This window comes from Pagrus pagrus (genome assembly GCF_965226575.1).
Source record: "Pagrus pagrus genome assembly, chromosome: 23".
NCBI lineage: Eukaryota > Metazoa > Chordata > Actinopteri > Spariformes > Sparidae > Pagrus > Pagrus pagrus.
This window is the reverse complement of record NC_140205.1, coordinates 10,468,847-10,489,328: the sequence shown is the minus strand read 5'-3', so window position 1 is coordinate 10,489,328 and position 20,482 is coordinate 10,468,847. Positions and strand designations below refer to the sequence as shown.

The 20,482-nt window shown below is 39.5% G+C and overlaps 2 protein-coding genes across 9 annotated transcripts; both read right to left on the bottom strand.

The window, feature by feature from the left end:
* Positions 1 to 141: 141 nt before the first annotated feature.
* Positions 142 to 2,313, bottom strand: yeats4 (YEATS domain containing 4). Its single transcript, XM_084345583.1, has 7 exons — positions 2,089 to 2,313; positions 1,772 to 1,891; positions 1,622 to 1,688; positions 1,428 to 1,522; positions 1,231 to 1,320; positions 991 to 1,078; positions 142 to 864 (listed from the first exon to the last, which is right to left on the bottom strand). Exons 1-7 carry the CDS (start codon positions 2,137 to 2,139, stop codon positions 695 to 697), a joined length of 681 nt encoding a protein of 226 aa, XP_084201709.1. The 5' UTR covers positions 2,140 to 2,313; the 3' UTR covers positions 142 to 694.
* Positions 2,314 to 6,012: 3,699 nt separating this feature from the next.
* cpsf6 (cleavage and polyadenylation specific factor 6) lies at positions 6,013 to 19,944 on the bottom strand. 8 transcript variants are annotated; one of them, XM_084345755.1, is made up of 11 exons: positions 19,839 to 19,944; positions 17,379 to 17,588; positions 17,150 to 17,253; positions 16,812 to 16,957; positions 16,411 to 16,584; positions 15,148 to 15,255; positions 13,515 to 14,013; positions 13,253 to 13,368; positions 12,997 to 13,150; positions 12,644 to 12,902; positions 6,013 to 6,621 (listed from the first exon to the last, which is right to left on the bottom strand). In XM_084345755.1, the coding sequence occupies exons 1-10, from the start codon at positions 19,896 to 19,898 to the stop codon at positions 12,656 to 12,658; spliced, it is 1,818 nt and encodes a 605-aa protein (XP_084201881.1). In that variant the 5' UTR covers positions 19,899 to 19,944; the 3' UTR covers positions 6,013 to 6,621; positions 12,644 to 12,655. The 8 variants fall into 8 exon arrangements, with proteins under 8 accessions (XP_084201881.1, XP_084201883.1, XP_084201880.1 ...); XM_084345757.1 differs by having other exon boundaries at positions 12,644 to 12,842; XM_084345754.1 differs by having other exon boundaries at positions 17,379 to 17,591; positions 19,839 to 19,939.
* Positions 19,945 to 20,482: the final 538 nt, after the last annotated feature.

The window sequence follows — 20,482 nt, the reverse complement described above, 5'->3', positions numbered from 1 at the left end:
TGTTTGGTGTAAGTTTAATCCCCATGACTTTACCATCATACTACCAGTGGTTGCTGTACAACACCTGTTTTCTATCATGTTTTGTGAAATCAACCAACATCAAATCTTAATGCTCACAACAGAAGAAACATATACAAGGGATGTTCTGGCACATTTACTTTATATAGAAAACCACAAGATCAGTACAAAAAAACCAACAAAGCAGATATTCACAATCAAAACTGTTCTCACAAATGTCAATATTTTATCAAGTAGGCATGAATACAATGAGGATGCTTCACTGATTCTTGCCGTTTTGATTTTTGCTCAGGTTCACCGGTGAAGGAGAAGCCTTGCTTCAACACAGGAACGATTACATAAAGATGAATATACAAGACTAGAAAATGACGTTTTTTTTTGTCATTATTCACAACCAGCTGATCTTTCAATGCGTGTTTACAAAAACAATTATAACACGACATGTGTAGAGGACCAATTTTCTTCAGGTTTTGAAAATCATTCTTAAGTCTTCTCTAGGTTACATATTATTGAGTGTTCATGTTTAATAATAACAACAGAAAACAAATCTAAAAAAAGTGTAATAAAAATAAGTCACAGCAATGTCTTGTTTTTTTAATCAGTCAGGAACACTTAAAGAATACAAATGGAGTCCTGCTGAATGATCATGTCCGTGTTGTGTGCGTTTGTCCATTTCTCAGTGATCCTTGTGGTCTCCGTCCTCCTCTAGCTTCCTGATCTCTGCCTTCAGGTGGTTGATGTTTTCTCTGCTGGCTTTTAGTTTGTCTTTCAGCTCTGTGATCTCCTGGCTGGTTCTCTTCTTCGCCGATTCCATTTTCTCCTTGGTCCTCTGCTCCAGCTCGCTGACTGCAGACACAGACACAAAACACAAACAGTAAGCATGATGACAGCGTTTTAAACTAATGTGACAGAAGTCTCTTCTATAAACACACTTGTGTCTTGTGTTTTTATGTTTAATGTGTGTGTACATACACTCCGTCTCATGCTTGTATGCTCCCAGGGTGAGTTGTCTTGATGTGGTCAGCAGCTGCTGCATCATGGCTGTGGGATCCTGAAAGATCTGAAGATTATGTAGAAAACAGAGTGAGTCTCGCACAACTACCGATTCGCAGCCAAACCTCCAATTTCAGCAATAAAATCAAAACACTGATGCCAACTGGCAGTGTCGAAACTTAGGAGGCGATATCTATTCATGCCTGAAAGCAGGCGTACCATTTCATCATAGAATTCGGAGACAACCGTCTTCTTAGGCATGGCACTGGAGTCTGACTGGAACAGCTTCAACAGATGGTACAGAGTCACCTAAAACAGACAAGCACATCTCAACATGAGCATACCTACCAGAGGGTTAAGGTCAAAATTCATACCTACTAAATACTAGCTATTATCATGCATTATCAGGCTCTTACAGGTCTCTCGTTGGGGTCAATGAAGAAGATCTTGATGATGATCTCAAACTCCCCCCAGCCCGTCTCTGTGATCTCGTATGGAGGCTTGGTCACCACTGGAAGGAGAAAGATTAAGTTAGGCAGGTTGCTGAAAAGACAGACAACTTATCACATTTTCTTCTGATATATTTTCACACTTTTTAAAGTCTACTCACCTCTCAGTGGGTTACCATAGCTCTCGTGTAGCTTGAACTGGATCTTCTTCACATAAGCAGACATATCCTGGAAAAACAGTGTAATACATTTATATATAAAACTGAGAAAATAACTTGAAAACTACAGTTTGTCAGTGATGGGTGCCTGACCTCGTTCCTGTAAGGCTTCACATAGACAGACCACTGATGTGTGTGTCCATCTTCTTCTCTCTTTTTCCCAAAGTAGCGGGCAACGTTCCCAAACACGATTGGCTTCACAATGGTTACTCCCTGCAGATCGGAGACAACGTATAGAACATGAATGTATTCCTGTTTAAACACCAAATACGACATTAAAACAACAACATGACAACAAATAAGCTCTGGGACTACATTCAGACTTGTTTGCTCAATTAAGAAAGTAGTTTAAAGCGTACAAGGAGTTAATGTTTTCAATAGCGCCGGACTGTACAGTAACGTTGCGTTACCTTTACTCTCCCCCCGGAATCTGGACCAAATTCAGTCATCTTTTTGAACATAGTACGGTGGCAGGAGAGTGAAGTTGATCCCGTGGGACGCTCTATAGGACTCTTCTTGATCCACAGCGTGTGTCCACATTTAGTAAACCTGCCATTTTAAGCATTTAAAGTGAGCTTTATATAGCCGGCGATGTCATTTCAAACGAACAGCCAAACAACTGCCGGAAGTGGCGAGTGTAACGTTATAAGTTGCACGGAAGGAGTGCGGCACAGGGACTAAAAGGTTCCGGCTATTTGTGGCAATAATGAATGTTTATTTCCTTTTTGGAATATTTAAAATACATTTTTAAAATATATATTCATAAATATTATAACTTCCCGTTCGCCGTTTATAGCTTTCGTAGAATTACTTAGCAAAGTAGTTTGATTACATTATTGTATGCCACTTTCACAAATTCAGTGGTAGCCTATATTTATTCCTGTTTTCTTATTCTGAGATCTTAATTCGTTTATGCACCTGGTTAGGTCTACTTTGATTAAAAATGTTCAGATAAAGGAATCTTATTTCTTTCTATAGGTTTTACAGCTTTGTTTGCGAATACAAGTTTACCTATATTATGATCCGTTTATATTTTCCATGATCAAATCCCCTCATATGTTCATGTATTGGATGTGTCCCTAGACTACAAGTAATATATCAAGTTAACATTATGGTTATTTCAGGCCAAAGGTTTCCAGCCATTTTAAAATAATTGTAGACAATGGCTCACAATTAGATAAGACTGAAGTATCTTCTAATAACATTGTACATTTTTAAAATTAATCTCAGCCTGCCATATTTCTGATCATTTGTCTATGGCCCTTTCCATAAACTTCACAACAAATTGGGAGAATGCATCTGGAGAAACCTTTTCACTCAGGTGAGCTAATAATACAGAACTTGATCTAGTGATTGGCTTCAACTGTCCTCTACAAGGACCAATTCCATGTATACAAAGGAAAGCAACAAAACAAAACTGAATTTTAATGTTTTTATTTGTTTTATAATAACTGTTTGATTAATTTGGCTCCCATGTTCCTGTCCCCAACAGGGAATGTCTAAGAACAAAACATAGCTTGAAGTAGTACAGGATAGAAGGCCTAGGAATAAAAACTAGAATTTAACCCATTAATAATAAAACTACAGTAACACTAATGGATACAAAGGGGATTGATTTAATTGTTGACTGCAACCCTGAAAAGTCCTGCTTTTTACTGGTCAGGTTAACACGGCTATGATCAATTACATTTACAGACAAAACATTTCAACTCTACATGACCAGTCATCTGTAAAGTTAAACGCTTCCCCTGACTTACAGTTTGGGGTCACATTCAGCTGCATTCCATAGCATTTTATTTATCATTACAGGTGTTACAAACACAGCTGAAGATCAGTTAAGAACTAGTGAGAATGATCCTAACATTACACAAGTATGCCTAATACTGAGAACACACGCACATCTGATACTTTCCAACCACTTCTGTGAAGTTTAGTGTTGGCCTGGCTTGTTTCTTCCTCCACAGTGATGTAGACCTGTGAACACTTACCTTCAGCGCTGTGGAAAGAAGTCAGCACAAGGCAACAACAAAGTGACACCTGAGCATTTTCACTGAAAGCCCAGCACAAAGATGCTCTTATTCTGGCGGATTAGACCTCTGCTCAGGATGACATCAGGCAGATATGAGCTGAACATCTGCGTAGGTCACAAAAGTTCATCTATATAAAAGACTCATTAAGTCGTAAAGTAAGCATGAGCCAAACAAACTAAACACAGTCCTGAGAAGAGGTCCAGTCAGTCAAAATAATTGGCTGTGCCGGGGTTTTAAATTTCATTGACATTTTTTAAGGAATTGTGCAAGAGAACTGGCATTAAGACTTTCTTTCCCCGTCAGTGCAAAATGCACCACTTTAATCACGTTTGTTTTGGTAACAAACCCCAATTAACAATTGTTTCATGACTCTTTTACAGAGTGTACAGGGTTATTGGGGCAAAAGGATTAACATCTGTGAATATAAAACACTCATTCAAAGTTAACTGTAAGAACAAGAAGACATTTCAAGAGTTTTAAGCGTTTGGATACTGTAACAATCTGATTTTCAGATGTTCATCAAAGTTCAGAGTGATTACTCTAGCTATTAAAATCACAAGATGAAAGTTAGGGTCTGTAACTTTTACAATCATCGAATACTTTTCAGGATCCAATATTTCAGGGGCTGGTCATGGATTTGAACCGACATGACAAATTTAAGATGGAACAAAAGAACAATAATCTTGACAACAAAAGCAACAGTCTCAATGAGAAGGAGAAAAAAAAATCAACACAAAAGAGCATTCTAAGATTTAAACAAGGGACGGTATTGTGGAACTCAACAGGAGTAATTTGATTATCTGTTAAAATCAGTGTTGACCTCTGATCTATTTTGTTGAATTTATACAGGAAAAAGTTTGTTTAATCAAATCTTATCCATAATTCATTTGTTTTGAGTTCAAATAGAACAGCAATATGACAGCCCCTAATGAAACACTGTTCTTGTGAATGTAAGGGCATTTTGATTTTTTGAAATAATGATTAGAGTTGAAACATACACATTACTCAGTAATCATTTGCCGAATCAATCACCTTAAATAAGCAAGATATGAACATGATGAGTTGTGAAATAACAGAGATAAGACATGTTGCAGTGCATCATGACAATATAAGTGTTATGGGGGCACATTGCATATTTTACAAATTGCATAGTAATTTGTTCCTCATGTTGTGTATGGTGTGACAGGACAAAGTGTTAAAGGCATACTATGCAGGATTTATTAGTTGACGTTTGTAAACAAACCATTTCAAGTTGGGCCCTGCTTGCTGGAAAGAGAAAAAGCAGTGGCTGCTTGCAAGAGGGAGCAGAATTAGCGGGAACAAATTCATGAACCAGCAAAATGCTATTTTCTGATTGTTTCAAGGCGGTTACGTTTTAAGGCACAAATAAACACGCCCAAGTTTTTATATTTTCTCTTTATCAAGTTTGCAGTTTGCCTCTTTGCTCTACCTGTCTGTGTAGCTTGGCCCCACCCTCGGTCAAACAGACACACAGCTCTTTCTGACTAACCCAGAGCAGAGAGAGACAGATAGTGATGTAACCCAGTGGCTACAATTTCATTAAGTCCCGACCCCACACCTTTATTGGCTAGGGACTACACAAAGGAATGACTCTCAGAAATGTCCCACACATGGCAAAATACTGGGAAAATAAACACTGGGTGAGGGTCTGCAGATAGACACTCCAACACTTGTAAAGGGTAATTTGTGATGATTGAGAGGGATCGTTTTTGTATGAGTCTATACATTGCTTCTTTAAAAACCTGCATATTACACCTTTAACACTGAATATACAAAGACATTAAGTGTGGAACATAAGAGCAACAAGTGGATTTGATATTTGAAGAATCACCAGGTCCATGTAAACTAACTACAAGAGCAGCAAAATTAACCAATGTGGTTCATGAGAATGGCTATTCAGTGCAATTACACACAACAAACAGAAACCACTTTGAAAACAGTATTGTTTTTTTGGTATGTGGTCCAAAGAGCTGCATGCACAGGTAGACCTTCAACTTGTTCAACATCTACAAAGCCTTCTATCCATGGATCAATGCAATTTGCAAACGAGTACATTCATCCAATTTGTCTTACCTTGTAAAAGTTCTATCCATTCGAAGAATAAAATAACAGAAAATAACAAAAAAAGGGGGGTGGGAGCTAAATTACAGGGTTCTAATACAGCTAAAAAACAAGGATGTAAATGTAGACACATTCAATATGAAAAACAGTATGCAGTCCAAAATATACATTTAATATAAATGAGCAACACACGTAGAGGAATTGACCAAATGCATCGAGTACCTCAGTTAACATTTTTTATTACAACACCATCTAGTTTTAATCAAAAGCAGAGAAACATTTACAAACATACCAACCATGAAAAGAATAAATGAGGATGAGAGGGAGGGGTGGGGAAGAAAACATCACATATGCACCCTATAAAAACTGATCTCTAAACTGAATGTACACAGTACAGCGAGCCGAGGAAAAATAAAAAACAAATAGGATGTAATGTTTGTGTCTTCTAGTCTGGGATTGTGTGCAGTATTTTGTTTCTTTGCAAGAAAAGAAGCATCACATGTAGTCATCTTCATGTCAAATAAAACATCATAAAAATAAAAGAGCTGTTTGGAAAGTTTCTTTTCTTTCATCTTTAGATACCATGAGTATAGGTGTTTAGATAACATAGCCTTACACAGGTCAGGGTCTTCCATCCACTGCTCTTAGTCAGGCAGACAAGATGAACAGACAGAGAGAAGGATGGGTGGAGACGGAGAGGAGAGGAGAGATGGAGGGGTGGAGGAGGAAGAGGTGGTTGTAATCCTGTCCGGTCATGCAGGGTTGGGAGGTGGTGGTGGCGCAGTGAAATTCGTCCTCCTTTTCCTTCCATCCATCCTTGATCCTCGTTAGCTGAAAGGTGTCAAAATGAAGGGTGGAGTTTGGTTTCGAGGCAGCCCAACAGTCAACACTTTCTCCCTCCCTCACTATTAAACCTCTAGACTACACATAAATAGTGCACACCAGGGCTGGGTTCAATTCACCATCACTTTGAGTCACAATGTTGGCAGGTCCGCCTACTTACTGAACATTTTAATGAGAAAAGGGCTGTGTCATCAGGGATATCTGCAAATTTTATATACAATGTTTTTAGAGACTTTTTCCCGGTTAGAAAATGTACATTTCATTTTCTTAATGCTCTGTTGATTGTGTATTGCCCCCAGCCCTAGCACAGACAGAAACATGCAAACTTGAACAGGAAATATCAAAGCCATTTGGAAATCTATCGGAGTATACACACACTCATCAGAAAATATAACAATAGTCAGTCGAGCCGATGCCTAAATATATCACTGTTATATTGGAAACGGTTTGTATGCATGTAAAGAAAACTCATAAATGCCTGCATGTTATATGTAGCTCTTTTGACAGACAACTGACATCAATATAGAAAATGTATATTTAAAGACGCTGGACAGTGAAGCTTGACATTTTTGTTACACAATTGTGTACACTGAATTACATATTCTGGGATGAAAATTAGGGAAAATGTTGATATCTAAAAAACGTCATATAATGTGCACCTGGTTTAACCAGAACAGTTCTGCACTTTGTAGTGTCATGACTGTTTTGTGCGATTTGCAAATTGATGGTAAACTGGGCTAATATAGTTTTTGAAATGAAACTTTACATGCTGTACTGTGCTTTTAAGCAGACAACATCGCAATAATTCTCGCCTGAAATCACTTATCATTATCATTGCTAGAATGCAACTATAACTAATAGTGGTTTCTTTTAAATTTACCCTCCATTTGTCACTCATATTTTCCTTATAACCCTTACTTCTGCACACGAGGTACAGAGCTAAAAGACTATAAGGTGAACACTTAACCCACTGTGAAACATACCATATTAAACAGTGCATGATTGGTTGCGACACAACCAATTTTTTCTGGAAATTAACAAATACAGGGGTAAAACACAGAAAGGACAAAAAAGAGCTGTAGATAAAAACACAAAACTACGAAGAGAAAGGCACGCATCTGACTCAGGCACAACAGGTGATACTTTGCCACACCAACCTAGTGAGATTTTTTTGTAAACATACAACAGAAATATGTAATTTCAATGTAATTTAGTCTACCTCTTTATAGTCTAGTAAACATACTGCCAGTGAATAAACTATACTAATGTATACTTCACACTATTGGAAGTCCAGCATGCAGAGTACAGGGAACTGGAAAGGCAAACTCTTTTTTATAATTTATCAATGACGGCAGGAACGATCAATTAGACTGAACAAAGGCAAATCACCTCTGAACAGATAATTTAGCAGATGAAATGACAACAGTTCTGCAAGTGACACTTCAAATTTGCTAGGTATTCCTGTCAATTTTCAATCAAATTTATTCAGCCTCAATGACACATTGTTTTGCTTTACAATTAGAACCGATACTTGCACCAAAAATGCCTAACTTACAGGCAGGTCATATAAGTACAGATGATTTTACATGGTTCAAATGCATATTGAAAATCAGCATGTTTTTGCTGTAGAAATTGTTTTGTTTTACATGGTGCATGGCTACAGATAAATACAGTTCAGCCGACAATAAAAAATAGTTTACAGAACACAGTGGTCAAATGTTCAAAAGGGACTTTAACATAAGTGCAAGTGGGAACGAGCACGACTGAACTTTTATCAATGGTCACATTACATCAATATATCAGACTAACAAATCTTTTGCCATATTATAAAATGTATCATAGGAGTCAAACCAGGGTCAAGCAGTCCATGAAATCCCCTCAGACCTTTATCTGCAACCCGAGATGTGATACTTACCATGTAAAAATTCATTTTTGGATCTCACCTTGTCAATAACAATTATGTCTACAGAGAGGCTTGAAGAATGCGCCCAGTAGTTCTGAAAATAGTGCAAAAGGTGTGGATCATTTATGCTTTTGCAATTCGACCTGTTATGGCAACTAAGTAGCTGGTTCGTTGAATATAAAAAATAGCCCTCCTAAACTCTACACACTGGTCCTTTAAGGGTAATTGTAATTTTTTTACTTTATACCTTTCCCCTTGGCCATGTTACATATAACAAATATAATTTCCTTCCTGAGATTTAAATGGGCATGAATACTAATTGCTCACCTGAAAACTATTTGACCCTGGTTTAACATGAGCAAATACTGTATTTATTTGAAAAGGACATCAAGGCTGTGTTCCCGAACAAACACACACCTACAGACAGACTGAGGTGATAGCATTAAGTCATTTCAGCCTGGTGCAAACAGTATACATTCCCCATGGCAATATGAACAGATAAAACAGTGTTTATGCACATCTTTGGACACAACAAAGAGCTGAACCACTATCAGGAATAAAAGCAATATGCTTATTTCTCAATACTGCAAAGGCAGATTTTGAACTTTAGTCATTTCATTTACACTGCGAGAAACATCTTAAAATATACTCAACAATTGCATTTTGTCATCTACATGTTACCAAAAGTAATCAGGCCTTGTGCCCACTGGGGATCTCATAACTAACGGATAACAAAATGTGTCAGGAGGCTGCAGTCATTGCTGTCACAATGCTATGATACAAATGCAGGACTAGTTTTTACATTTAGTTGTTGACATTCTAAAAAAAGAGGTACAAATATGCTGTAATGGTGTGTTCACACAGAAAGTGAAGCAAGAATTACTGTGGGATCACTTCTGTATTTGTGTTACTCACACAGGAGTTTAGTTGCCAAAATATATTTTTTTTTGCTGTACACACAGGGTTTGACTACGTGCTTAAATTTAGTTCAGCCTCTGACTCAACTCAGCACTCACCAGAGACTGGTTCTGTCTCTTTTCCCAGATCGGACAGCTGCTCTGCCCCTCCGCTTGACCCAAATACTACCCGCACAACACATATCCCCTTGACACAAGCAAAATTTACGTTTGCTCCAGTTCAATATTTTCATGTTGTGTGATGACACAAATTTTCCATCAACTGGCACAAATAGACACAAATTTGCGTCCTGAAAACATCACCCTCTTTCTGTGTGAACACACCGTAACTATAAAGAAATGTGGAAAAAAATATACGTTTGCTGCCAAAATTAACAGGAAAAACGTATTTTTTGTAAAGAGGTTCCCGGTGGACACAAAAACTTTCCTTTCGGTAAAAACTCTAGTGTAGGACAGGGGGGTGTAACAGAGATTAGATCAACTAGATTAATGAAAAACGCAGCACAACTCTACACTATATCACATGACCACATGACAGATTACTGAGACAGTTTCTAAATTACATTCTTTTGGGTTTAAGGTTTTGCCTGCTTTCAGAATTCAGCAACTCCACAAGCAGAACCACCCCGTTAATATTTCTCAGGTTTGGAGAAATTTGGACACTTATGAGAAAGTGTATATAGAAATAATGTGTCTAATGTATAGAGTGTATGTCCTGCTGTGAAAGCAACTAAATTACGACTGTGAATGAAGTTTATGTCTGTAAGAGGAATATTATTTGGGGTGATGCGCAACTGTGAAGAGATGCTGAAGGCTCCATTTCACCTGTTAGTCTCCGCTCTATAAAATACACCAGATATCTCAGTGCTTTGGTATTAAAGAACATCACGACACAAACCATCGCTCAAACCAGATATTTCAACTGCTGTTCCAAAACTTTACAAAAAGATTAACATGTTGGTCAACACGCAAGTGACGCAATGGAAGATAGCATCTTCCAACAAAGATTACAAAATGATGGGTGAAACCCTAACCCCTAGAATCCATGAAAAACACCAGCGTGTCTCAGAAAATTAGCCTTAACAATATATACCCCGTATAGTTTCGGACAACACACCATTGAAAATGTGGCATCAATATTAGCTGGTGTCAAGAAGCTTGAGTTAAATTCATCTACAACTCATCCATGACTTTACAACCAAAAAGCCAGCACGCCACATAATACGATGAGCCAAAAAACTCAACACTCGCATGATCTCTTGCCAACAAAGGATGAATTACAGTTTCATAATCAACACTGCTGCCTGAACAGAAATAATTTCAAAGTACATACAAGAGTCACACAAAAACCAAATATTAAATGTCGATTTCTATGCATCACTCAATGACCAGTAACAATTAGCATTGCATCACCATTAAAATGAAGGCTTTTCTTGTATTGTATATGTTCAATATTATATTGAATGATTGCATTATATAAAATTATGATTTAACTGAATCAGGCAACTCAACTAAAAAAATTAAATGAGCAAAAACTTGGGATATGAAAACTTATTTTTTATCCTAGCTTTCAATTTCCCAATTATAATGTTATATTTCCGCCAATAATATGAATAAGATTCGATCCTTAACGGACAGCAATTCTGATTGTCAACAAATTATTTCATTCAAAAGCACTGTTCAATCTAAGCAGTATATCAAATTGTGTTTTTCCTTTGACCTTTGCCTAAAAACATGACTTATGTGACATTATGTCTAATAAGGGCATCAACATTAACATCTATGTTCTCAGAACATGATATGGAAAGGTATATTTTTTCATTCACCTCAATATCTTAAATTGAGGTATAATATTTCAAAAGTGAGGCTGCAAAACATTCAATTTGACAACAGTAAAATGTCAGGAAATATTACTGACATGCAAAAATGGCACAATCACTTTGTCAAAATTTTGTGTCCAAAAATCATCAGACACTTCTTGATTATGGTAATAACATGACAGTGAAAAATACTAAACTTATAAACCGAAATGTAATATGTATACAACATTACTGTGAATGCAACATTTACAAAGAGTTGACGTGTCTACTATTGACAAGATGAACAATGTAATTTTTTTTCTTTCTAAAAATACAATCCAATCCGAACAAACAGGCCACACAAAAAGTACTGTAAAATGATAGGGCAATACTTTGACATCTGAAACCAATGAGGCCAATCAGTCAAGGAACTATTGTTACAAACAAACTGACAAACCAATTCAGCAGTCACAATACACTTCAGTTTAACTCAAATGGAATGAAATGGCAACCAAGTACTGAAGCTTGATAATCAAGCCAGAATTTCTTTCTTTTTGTGGCCCACTAGCCATAGTTGCTGGTAAAAGCAAAATTTTATGAGCCAAAACAATGTCTATCAAAAGGTGCATCTACAGAGTCTCTGAACTGCCAGAAAACCTAGAAAACCTTACCCACCACAGCCAAATAAGACTGTTTTCTTGCTATGCATATGTTTATGTTATTTTAAGATAATTCATTGTTTTATTTAGATTTTTTTTTTTTTTGGCTGAAAGCAACAAGTGGCTGACACATTTTGCAATTACCAGCATCAGAGGCGTGTTGACCAAAAAGTAACAATGAATCCAAAAAGTGAATTTCCGGTAACTATCAGTGTATTTTCTGATTTGGGGAGAATCATAGCATAGATACAACTCTTACAAAATGGTGAATACATAAAGTCCACATTGCACACATTCTCTGAAAGACCAAAAACACAATAACACAAGTGTTCATTATGATTTTTTTAAAGAAAGCAGACTTACCTTACACCTACCTGAAACCAAAGGACTGAGTTTTGAAAGTCATTTCCTTGCTCACCTCTTCTGTCACATATTAATAGACCGACATTTAAATTAACGTTTATGTCATTCTCTATTGTAAACTCTTTATAATTTATTTGGTTTAACACCATTTGACCTTCAGAATTTTTAACAATTATCAAAAGCAAAAAGTGAGCAATCAAAAGGACTTTTTCATACTCAACATTGGTATTTTCTTCCGCTTTCATGCAGTTTAGGTTATTTGAGCCTGAACCAGACTGGCTCATTCCAGGTCTAAGACAAATGTAGTGATGAAGAAGACAGATAAAAGCTTATGACAGAAGAAAATAATACAGGAAAAGTTGTACCCACCTCCCTTGACGTCTAGCGGTGTCGGTACTCTCTCTCCCTCTCTCTCTCACGGTCTCTGTCGCGATCCCTCTCACGATGGCGGTCCCGTTCCCGGCTGCGTTCTCGGTAGTAATCCTCATGTCGGTCGCGACTGCGAGACTTGTGACGTCGGCTCTTTTCTCTGGAGCGGCTGTGGTCTCGTTCCCTTGAACGCTCTCGCCTGGCAGAGACAGGCATCATTGGACTGTGTTCCAGGGTTTCAAAGGTCTTAGATACTGTTCTAATATCCAATCATACAAATTGGTTAACATCTTTTTAGTAAAGCTTCATCTCACAATAAATGGCTACTTCACTATAATGTATTGAAGTCTTACCTGGAGGCGGATCCGTAGCTCTTTGACTCAATGCCGTGGAGACAGTCCTGCAGGGAACTGATGAGGACCTTGCAGCGGTCGTCTGCTGACACTTTGGACTGTTTAATCAGACTGATTGCTGTCACCAAGGTCTCTATAGCGCTGCCATAGTCAGCTAAAGAGAAGAAAGGTTGCATTAAGCTTTAATTGGCTACCAGTTTTGGTCTTCTGAGCACACCCATGGCAAGTATTTATCCTGTATTATTATGTATGTTACCTGCACTGGCGTCAGACACTGCTCTGGATATGGCACTGGAGGAGATGGCCCTGTTCCTGTTCATGATCTCCTCAAACTCTGCCTCACTCAGAGGTGTCCGTGACGCCTCCATCTCCCTGGGAACAGACATAAACAAATAAGGGTCACGGTGGGACTTAAGTCAATAACAAGAATGTATCTGGAATGAACATAAATTTGTGTGCTTATTATTCATTTATAATTATTATAATTATTATTATAACTCAACCACTCATATTCTTACCGGCCTCCAGGACCATAGTCCCCTCTTTCATATGGTGGCGGGCGTCCGTATGGGTCGTTTGGTCCAGGGGGCCCTCGGCTGTCGTTGGGGGGCATGTTGTTGTTGCCAGGTGGGGGAAAGAACGCAGGATTGACGTGAGGTGCTGGAGGTGGTCCACCTGGTGGGGGGCCTGGCATGTGTGGAGGTGGAGCCAAAGCCATTGGGGGCCCAATGGGGCCTGGAGGACGAGGAGGGAAGGGTCCTGGGGGAGGTGGGCCCTGTTGAGGGGGTGGGGGACCAGGGGGAGGGCCGTAACCTGGAGGAGGGGGGCCTGGGGGCAGGGGACCCATTGGAGGCTGGCCAAACTGACCAGGGAAGAGCACAGGGGGAGGAGGCCTGTCGCCACGATTTGGAGGACCAGCGAGGGGAGGGGGGAGGCCCTGGCCAGGAGGTGGAGGTCCCGGAGGGCCAGGGGGACCAGGTGGACCTGGAGGGGGACGTGGGGGACCCTGCATGCCACCTAGAAGACAGCACAAATGACAAAACAGAACTGCATGAGACAAAGTAAGATCAAAAATACTATCTTTTGTCTATGTTAAAGCAGGTAGAGCTCTCCCCAACTGTTTTGAGTTTAATGGTGAAATCACAATATCTCAGGCAGGCTCAGCCAATTTATCAGTCGGTCAAACTCTGATTTTATCATCCAGGAGCTGCCTGTATTTTCCCTGTTTTCCTTCATTTGAAGATGCCTTTTTAGGTACCCAACAAGGAAGTTTAAAGCAGGGACAATGACAAAGACAGATAAGGAAGAGCAAGCCATAGTTTGGGAAGAACAAATGACAAAAGGCCACAAAATAATGCTGCAAATGACATCAAAAGGAAACAGAACGGATGATGAGATACAATCGCAGACTCTTTTTTTTGTAATATGTCAGAGGCCCCTGCTGAGAGGGTGCACTGCCAGAGTGAGCCCCAAGAGTTTAGCATGGCAAACTCATATATTTGAGATACTGTAAATATTGCAGTAAGCAAATATATTATTCCATGCAAGGGCCACCCATGAGATGTCATGACAGGCAAATAGGGACTACAAGGTTTTGTAGTTGGATGCGTTTAGTTTAAAATCTCTCACGCAACTGCATGAAGAAACAATCTAAAGTGGAAATTTTTCCTTGACATCAAGTCTTTACACATCCCTAAAGCATTACATGACAAAGAGGTTCAGAAGTACCGTACGTATTCTGACTAGATTTAAAAAGTAAAAAATTGTAATATGCTTGAGGCAGTATGAATGTGGTTGAGTAGGCAGGGTGGCCTTCAAAAAACTTGCTGTGTGTTTCTGCCTCTTCAGTCTAGAGTATGTTCTTTCTAAAAACCACTGTTCGAATTTATGATCTCAACTGACCTCAAAAGAATAAATCACATCTCTAACTTGCTTTAGTGTGAACACAAAAATATGTACTTTGGCCTCATGTAGGGCCAACAGTATTAGTGGGAAACTGTCTATTAATGGATTTACTCTGGTGAGAAACTCAGCTGTTTTTGGGGCATTCAACCAGACAGTTTTAATGGCAAAACTACTACCAATAAACAGCTGAGGGTTAGGATAAAAAGGTGATCGATCAAATCAATCAGATCAATCGAGGTGTTTCACCTCTGCCGCGCCAGCTCCCGTTCCTGCCCCCCGGCGGGAAGGGATTGAAACTCATATCCATCAGAGGGCCATCTTGGTGCCTAATCAGATCTGGTCTCATCCCCGAGCCTAATGGGGAAGAAAGCAAACCAATCACAACTCTTCCCTTCGTAAACTTTCCTCCTAACTGAAGGCCTGTTACAGCCCAGCAGCATGGGGCACCAGCCGCTAAGCGAAAGAAGAGATGTGAAAAAGGTGGGATGGCGGGAAAAAGACATAAAAATGGAAAAAAAAAAGAGAAAAGCTGGCAATTCCACTTGCTCCCACTACATGTGTAAGGCGGCCAATCCAAGATTTGCGAGGAGTTTAAAGTTGGTAGCTTGCCAAGTAAAGCTGAGCAAGCTGCTTGTCAGGGAATGGTGTTGGAAATGTCAGTGAGCAGAAAACTGCAGCCAGGGAAGGATTATTTGTTCAACTGGAGGTGAAGAGGGACAAAGGAAGAACAAACCAGATGGGGAAGAAATCATGCAATAACACATCCCTGCCAGGAGATTTAATGGGTGAAAGCTCCCTCACAAGAAACACACACTACAACAGACGAGTTTTGAGTCCATGCGGGTGTGAGTAGTAGCAAAGCCTGGACTGTGCTAACAGAGCAGCACTGCCAGACAGAAAGCAGAATTTCAATTAATCTCACTTCCAGTTTTCAAGGCACTTGTCACACCATGATGGTTATTTCAATCTGTTGCACTGCTATATTATTGTAGAAAAGAAAATCCCCACATGAATGACAAAAGCCTGAAAACATCAAATAAAAAAGGGCATCTTATAACAATACTAGGTCTTAATCAGGAATCCACTAACCCATAAACCTCAGCAGGTGATGGAACACGAAGAACAGACTTCAGCTCGTTTATCAGTGATTTTCTTTCTTTTCTGCCATGAACTCACCTTGTGTGGAACGGCACGACCAACACAACATTTGACAATGTCCAGGAACTTCTTTTTTCCATCACTCGCATTACATAACAATAATTGTTGAAACGTTTAAATCAAATTAGGGGATAATTTGCAATTTACACCAAGTGTCAGCTGCTGACTGCAGTGTTGCAATGTTCACTGCATATGTTTAGTAAAAATTAGACCTGTTGTAGCATAAACTGTAATTAATATAATCTACTTACTATCCCTTCCATCTGATTTATGCCCTTTTTAAATTATATATTTAACTGATAGGAGCGTTGTCTCTAGCATACTGGTGTAAACACTTGTTACCAAACTAACCAGGAAAGTGTGGTGGTGGCCCTCCAGGCCCGACAGGCCCAGGGAAGCGGTCTCCTCCGGGGCCAGGTGGTCCAGGGAACCTGCCTCTGCCTCGACCCATGGGGAAACCTCCACGAGGGCCGGCGCCAGGGGGACCAGCTTTACCTTCCCCAGACATCTGGCCTGACTGGGTACCTGTGAAATGTGAAAAACAGTAAATCCATTTAATATGCTATAAATAATAAATGTGCATTTGTTCATAAGACTGTACATCGAGTCCTCTGAAGTTGTCCATTTTGCTGTAGTGCAAGTGCATCTTCAGCAGACTAACTGATGCGTCACAACAAACGTGCAAGTTAAATTAACACCCGCAGAGTATATTTTCAAATATGCTGGGCATTGCGTGCGCTCATCCAACTTACTTTTGCGTGACTGCATCTCAAACTGGCTGAGGGACTGTTTGTTGCATGGCGTGACGATGGGATTCTGTCCATGGAGCTCCCTCTTTGACAGCAGCTCCATTAACTTCCTGGATGATGCCTCTGAGCCAACACACACAAGTGCAAACCTGCAAGTTGAAGAGGATACAAAAGTTATTGCTCAATTAAAAAATGTTTTATTGTCTCGTGACTTTGATTCCCACCATTACCCATAACAGTAACTTCGCTCCTATCAATATGTACCAATAAGTAATTATCATAACCCATTGTAGGCTGTGATTTAGTCCAATCATGTCTCAAATTGATCATAGAGAACTCACCCTTTTGATTGGCCGTTGGCTCTGTTTTCAAAGAACTTGATCTCCAGCACATCTGTGATGCCTATCGACCGGATAGCTTCTGTCAGGTCCTCATCTGTCGTCCACTGCATAACAAAAGACAGCACCATTATATTTGTACCGAGTTGTCCAATTTGATATTAATGTAATGTTTTAAAAGTTGCAGATAAAGGTCTACAGTTGGCACGGCACAGAATTCTCCGATACCCACCCATGTGAGGTTTCCTATGTACAGGGCAATCCTTTTGCCTGTGTAGGTGTACACAACGTTGGGTGGGGCACTCTTCCCTCCCTCTGAGCCACCTGGTGCAGGCAACGTGTCCAGGTAGTCACGGTCTTCTGGAGCATCACCATTGTTGGCTGATGGGGATATTACGTCGTCATAAAGGTCGATCTGCTCGTGGACCGGGTAGTCAGCTTCCTGCTAAGCATGAGAGTAACATTTCAGTCAAGCAAGTATGACGCATTATGAGCAGTTCTGAGACTTTGATTACAACCGTCTAATCGATGACTGAGGAAGTTGCTCAACAACAACTTGGGTAGGCGTCTGGTTTTGCTGGTCTGGTGTACGATTTTAAAAGGACCAGTTGGCCTCAAAATGAAAATTCATTTTTGGAGCTTTATACAAAACAGTGCAGCGTTCTCCTGAGTAACTTAAGTAAATGGGGATTTGTTTTAAGACACACAAAATAAATTTAATAAAACAGCTTATCCTGTTAAATCCATGTCTCCAGACGCCCTGAGATTTAACATTGATTTGAAAAGACCTTATTTACACCCTTTTTAAAGCTGAAACCTCACTGTAGCAGCTGAGCTAAATGCATTGACACACACTTGAAGTGGGTGCAAAAGCTTGGCCAGGCATTGAGGGTGTAGATATCGCTTTTTCAAATCAATCTGGAATCTTTGTGTTCCTGGAAAAATTTTGCTTGTGCCGGACAGGCTATATAGAGTCAGTTGATGTTTATTTTAATTTTTTTAACATTTAAAACAGGTCCCCATCCTCTTCAGCTGTTTAGGAGAATGCTGCAACACTGTGCTGCTCCAGAAATGTTTTGTGGAAACTACGAAACTTCACTCGACTCTCCACTGACATGAAAGTGAGTAGATCATGAATATTTTCATTTGTAGGTGAACTGTTCCTTAAAAACGGTTTAATTTTATTAAAACTGACCAATTCAGCATTTGTCAGGTGTAGGTGGAGAGAGCTAGTAGCATGTGGCTACTTCGCAAATGCCCTGTGATAGCCACAGTTTGTTACCCTCCTGTGTTTAGTTAGTTTAGATAAACTAGAACTGAGTTATATGACTCAGATCAGCGCCTCATCAGTAATTAGTTATGCAGGTTCTGCTGTCTATGCCACATGCTACTATGCTTCTATATAAATCCTCATCATGATCAATCCTATCCACTCTACCCTAAAGCTGGTAGAAAACTTGGTGTCAAGCTGTTAAATAGAAACACTGTGAGTCAAATTTCAGGGAGTGTAATCTTAGATTTCTTTGAGTGACCGGGTCAAGTAAACACCTCAGTCATATTTTCTGTGTATTTAACCAAGTGAAGTGCAATCTGACGGTAACTAAATCCATGCAGAAGAGTCATTTTGTAAAAGAATTAATAGTGTAGCAGATACTCCCAAATTGTTGAGTGCATGTACACCAACTTATTGATAGGTCGTGTTTGTAGAGCATAAAAAGGCACCAGTCAAAGACTCAGGAGCAGCTTCAACTGACTTTTAAACATTAACTTATTTTTAATTGGTAGCATCAAGCATAGCTGAGTAACTCTCTAAAACACCAGCCTTGGGTTTAATTATCCATCAGAAAACTCATTAATGAAATGTGAAAAGTGCGACTTCAGTGAACTCCAAACACGAGCAGCTGAATGCATGTTGAGGGCGCACAATGGCTAATCACAACACACACAAGAGCCTGTCGTCTCTTTACCATGTTGGTGGGCATATCGTATTCTCTAAATAACCTACAAACAACAAATTATTTGCAGCCCAGATTAGACTGATAAAACTTTTCGGCCTGTAAAGAAAAGGGGCGTGTGTGGAGAATGAAAACATTTATCTAGCATCAATGCTACACGATGCTAACGATTCTTAACGTTACATCCCCTAAACGTGTCTCCGATTCATATTAATTAACGTTTCATATCTTACCATTGACAACAATTCAATTAGTTGCGTTTCAGCCTACAGTTTGCTTGTATAAACTGGCAGCAAAAAATACGCAAGAAGTTAACTTACGACATAATTACTCGCAAAGCAGCTAACGCTCGCTAGCTAAAGCAACTGCGTTTGTTTGGCTTGCTAGCCCGCCACGGACGGGCCAGGCCGAGGCCTGAGCTGTGACTGCTGGACAATGAAAGCGATGGCTTTTTGCATGGACCTTAATAAATAATACACATCTACACATTGCATATAATTTACTATATGCAGCATACGCCGCGTTAAACGTCGACGACTTCACTCGGTGCAACATTTCGAGCCGATAACTTGCTGAAGATGCAGGTTGGCAGCATGGCTAGAGGCGGCCTGTATGTCAGGGAGGCTCGTTTGACAAGCGAAGCAGGCCCCTCTCCGACTATAATAGCAACAAAAGATTTAACAAATATGCAGAAAATAGCACGCTTATTCTGAATGTGCTGAGTGTGGATTTCATACCTCTCTAAATTCCTCCTCTACGTCGGCGTAGATGTCGATGTGATCCACACCGTCCGCCATTTTCCTCTGGCCCGTCGCTCTCTCCGCCTGGCGGTGCAGAGCAACAAACAATGAGGGAAGACCGGCGCCCCTGCTGGTCGACTTCAGTAACTACAACAGCTGCTGCAGATCATGTAAACACGCTGATGATCAAAGTGTGGTAAAAAAGGTAGTTTATTCTAGTCATTATAGTTTAATAAAGAGCCAAGTATAGAGAAAGATGATATAATAATTTGTTCAAATGTTTCCTGTTTCTCATGATGTAGACTTGACTAGGGCATATGCATTTACATATACTGCTACTAATAATAATAACTCCTAACTCCTAATAACTAACTTTTTATCTGTTCTTTCCTTTCCTGACAAAAATGGGCTTCCCTAATCTACACCCCGGACGTCATATTGGAAAGATAGGGAGGATTATGTCGAATGAAAAGCTGAGTAGTTTGAGTATCATCATAGGATGTGTTGTATTGTTTTATAATCCCCCAGAAGAGAGGTGATGAGGATTTTCTGTTTTACTGGTGGGTTTTTCTTTTTTCTGTTGTGTTGTGTGATGTATTATGTTTTTTTAATTACGGTTGTGATTTTCTATTTGCAGTTGT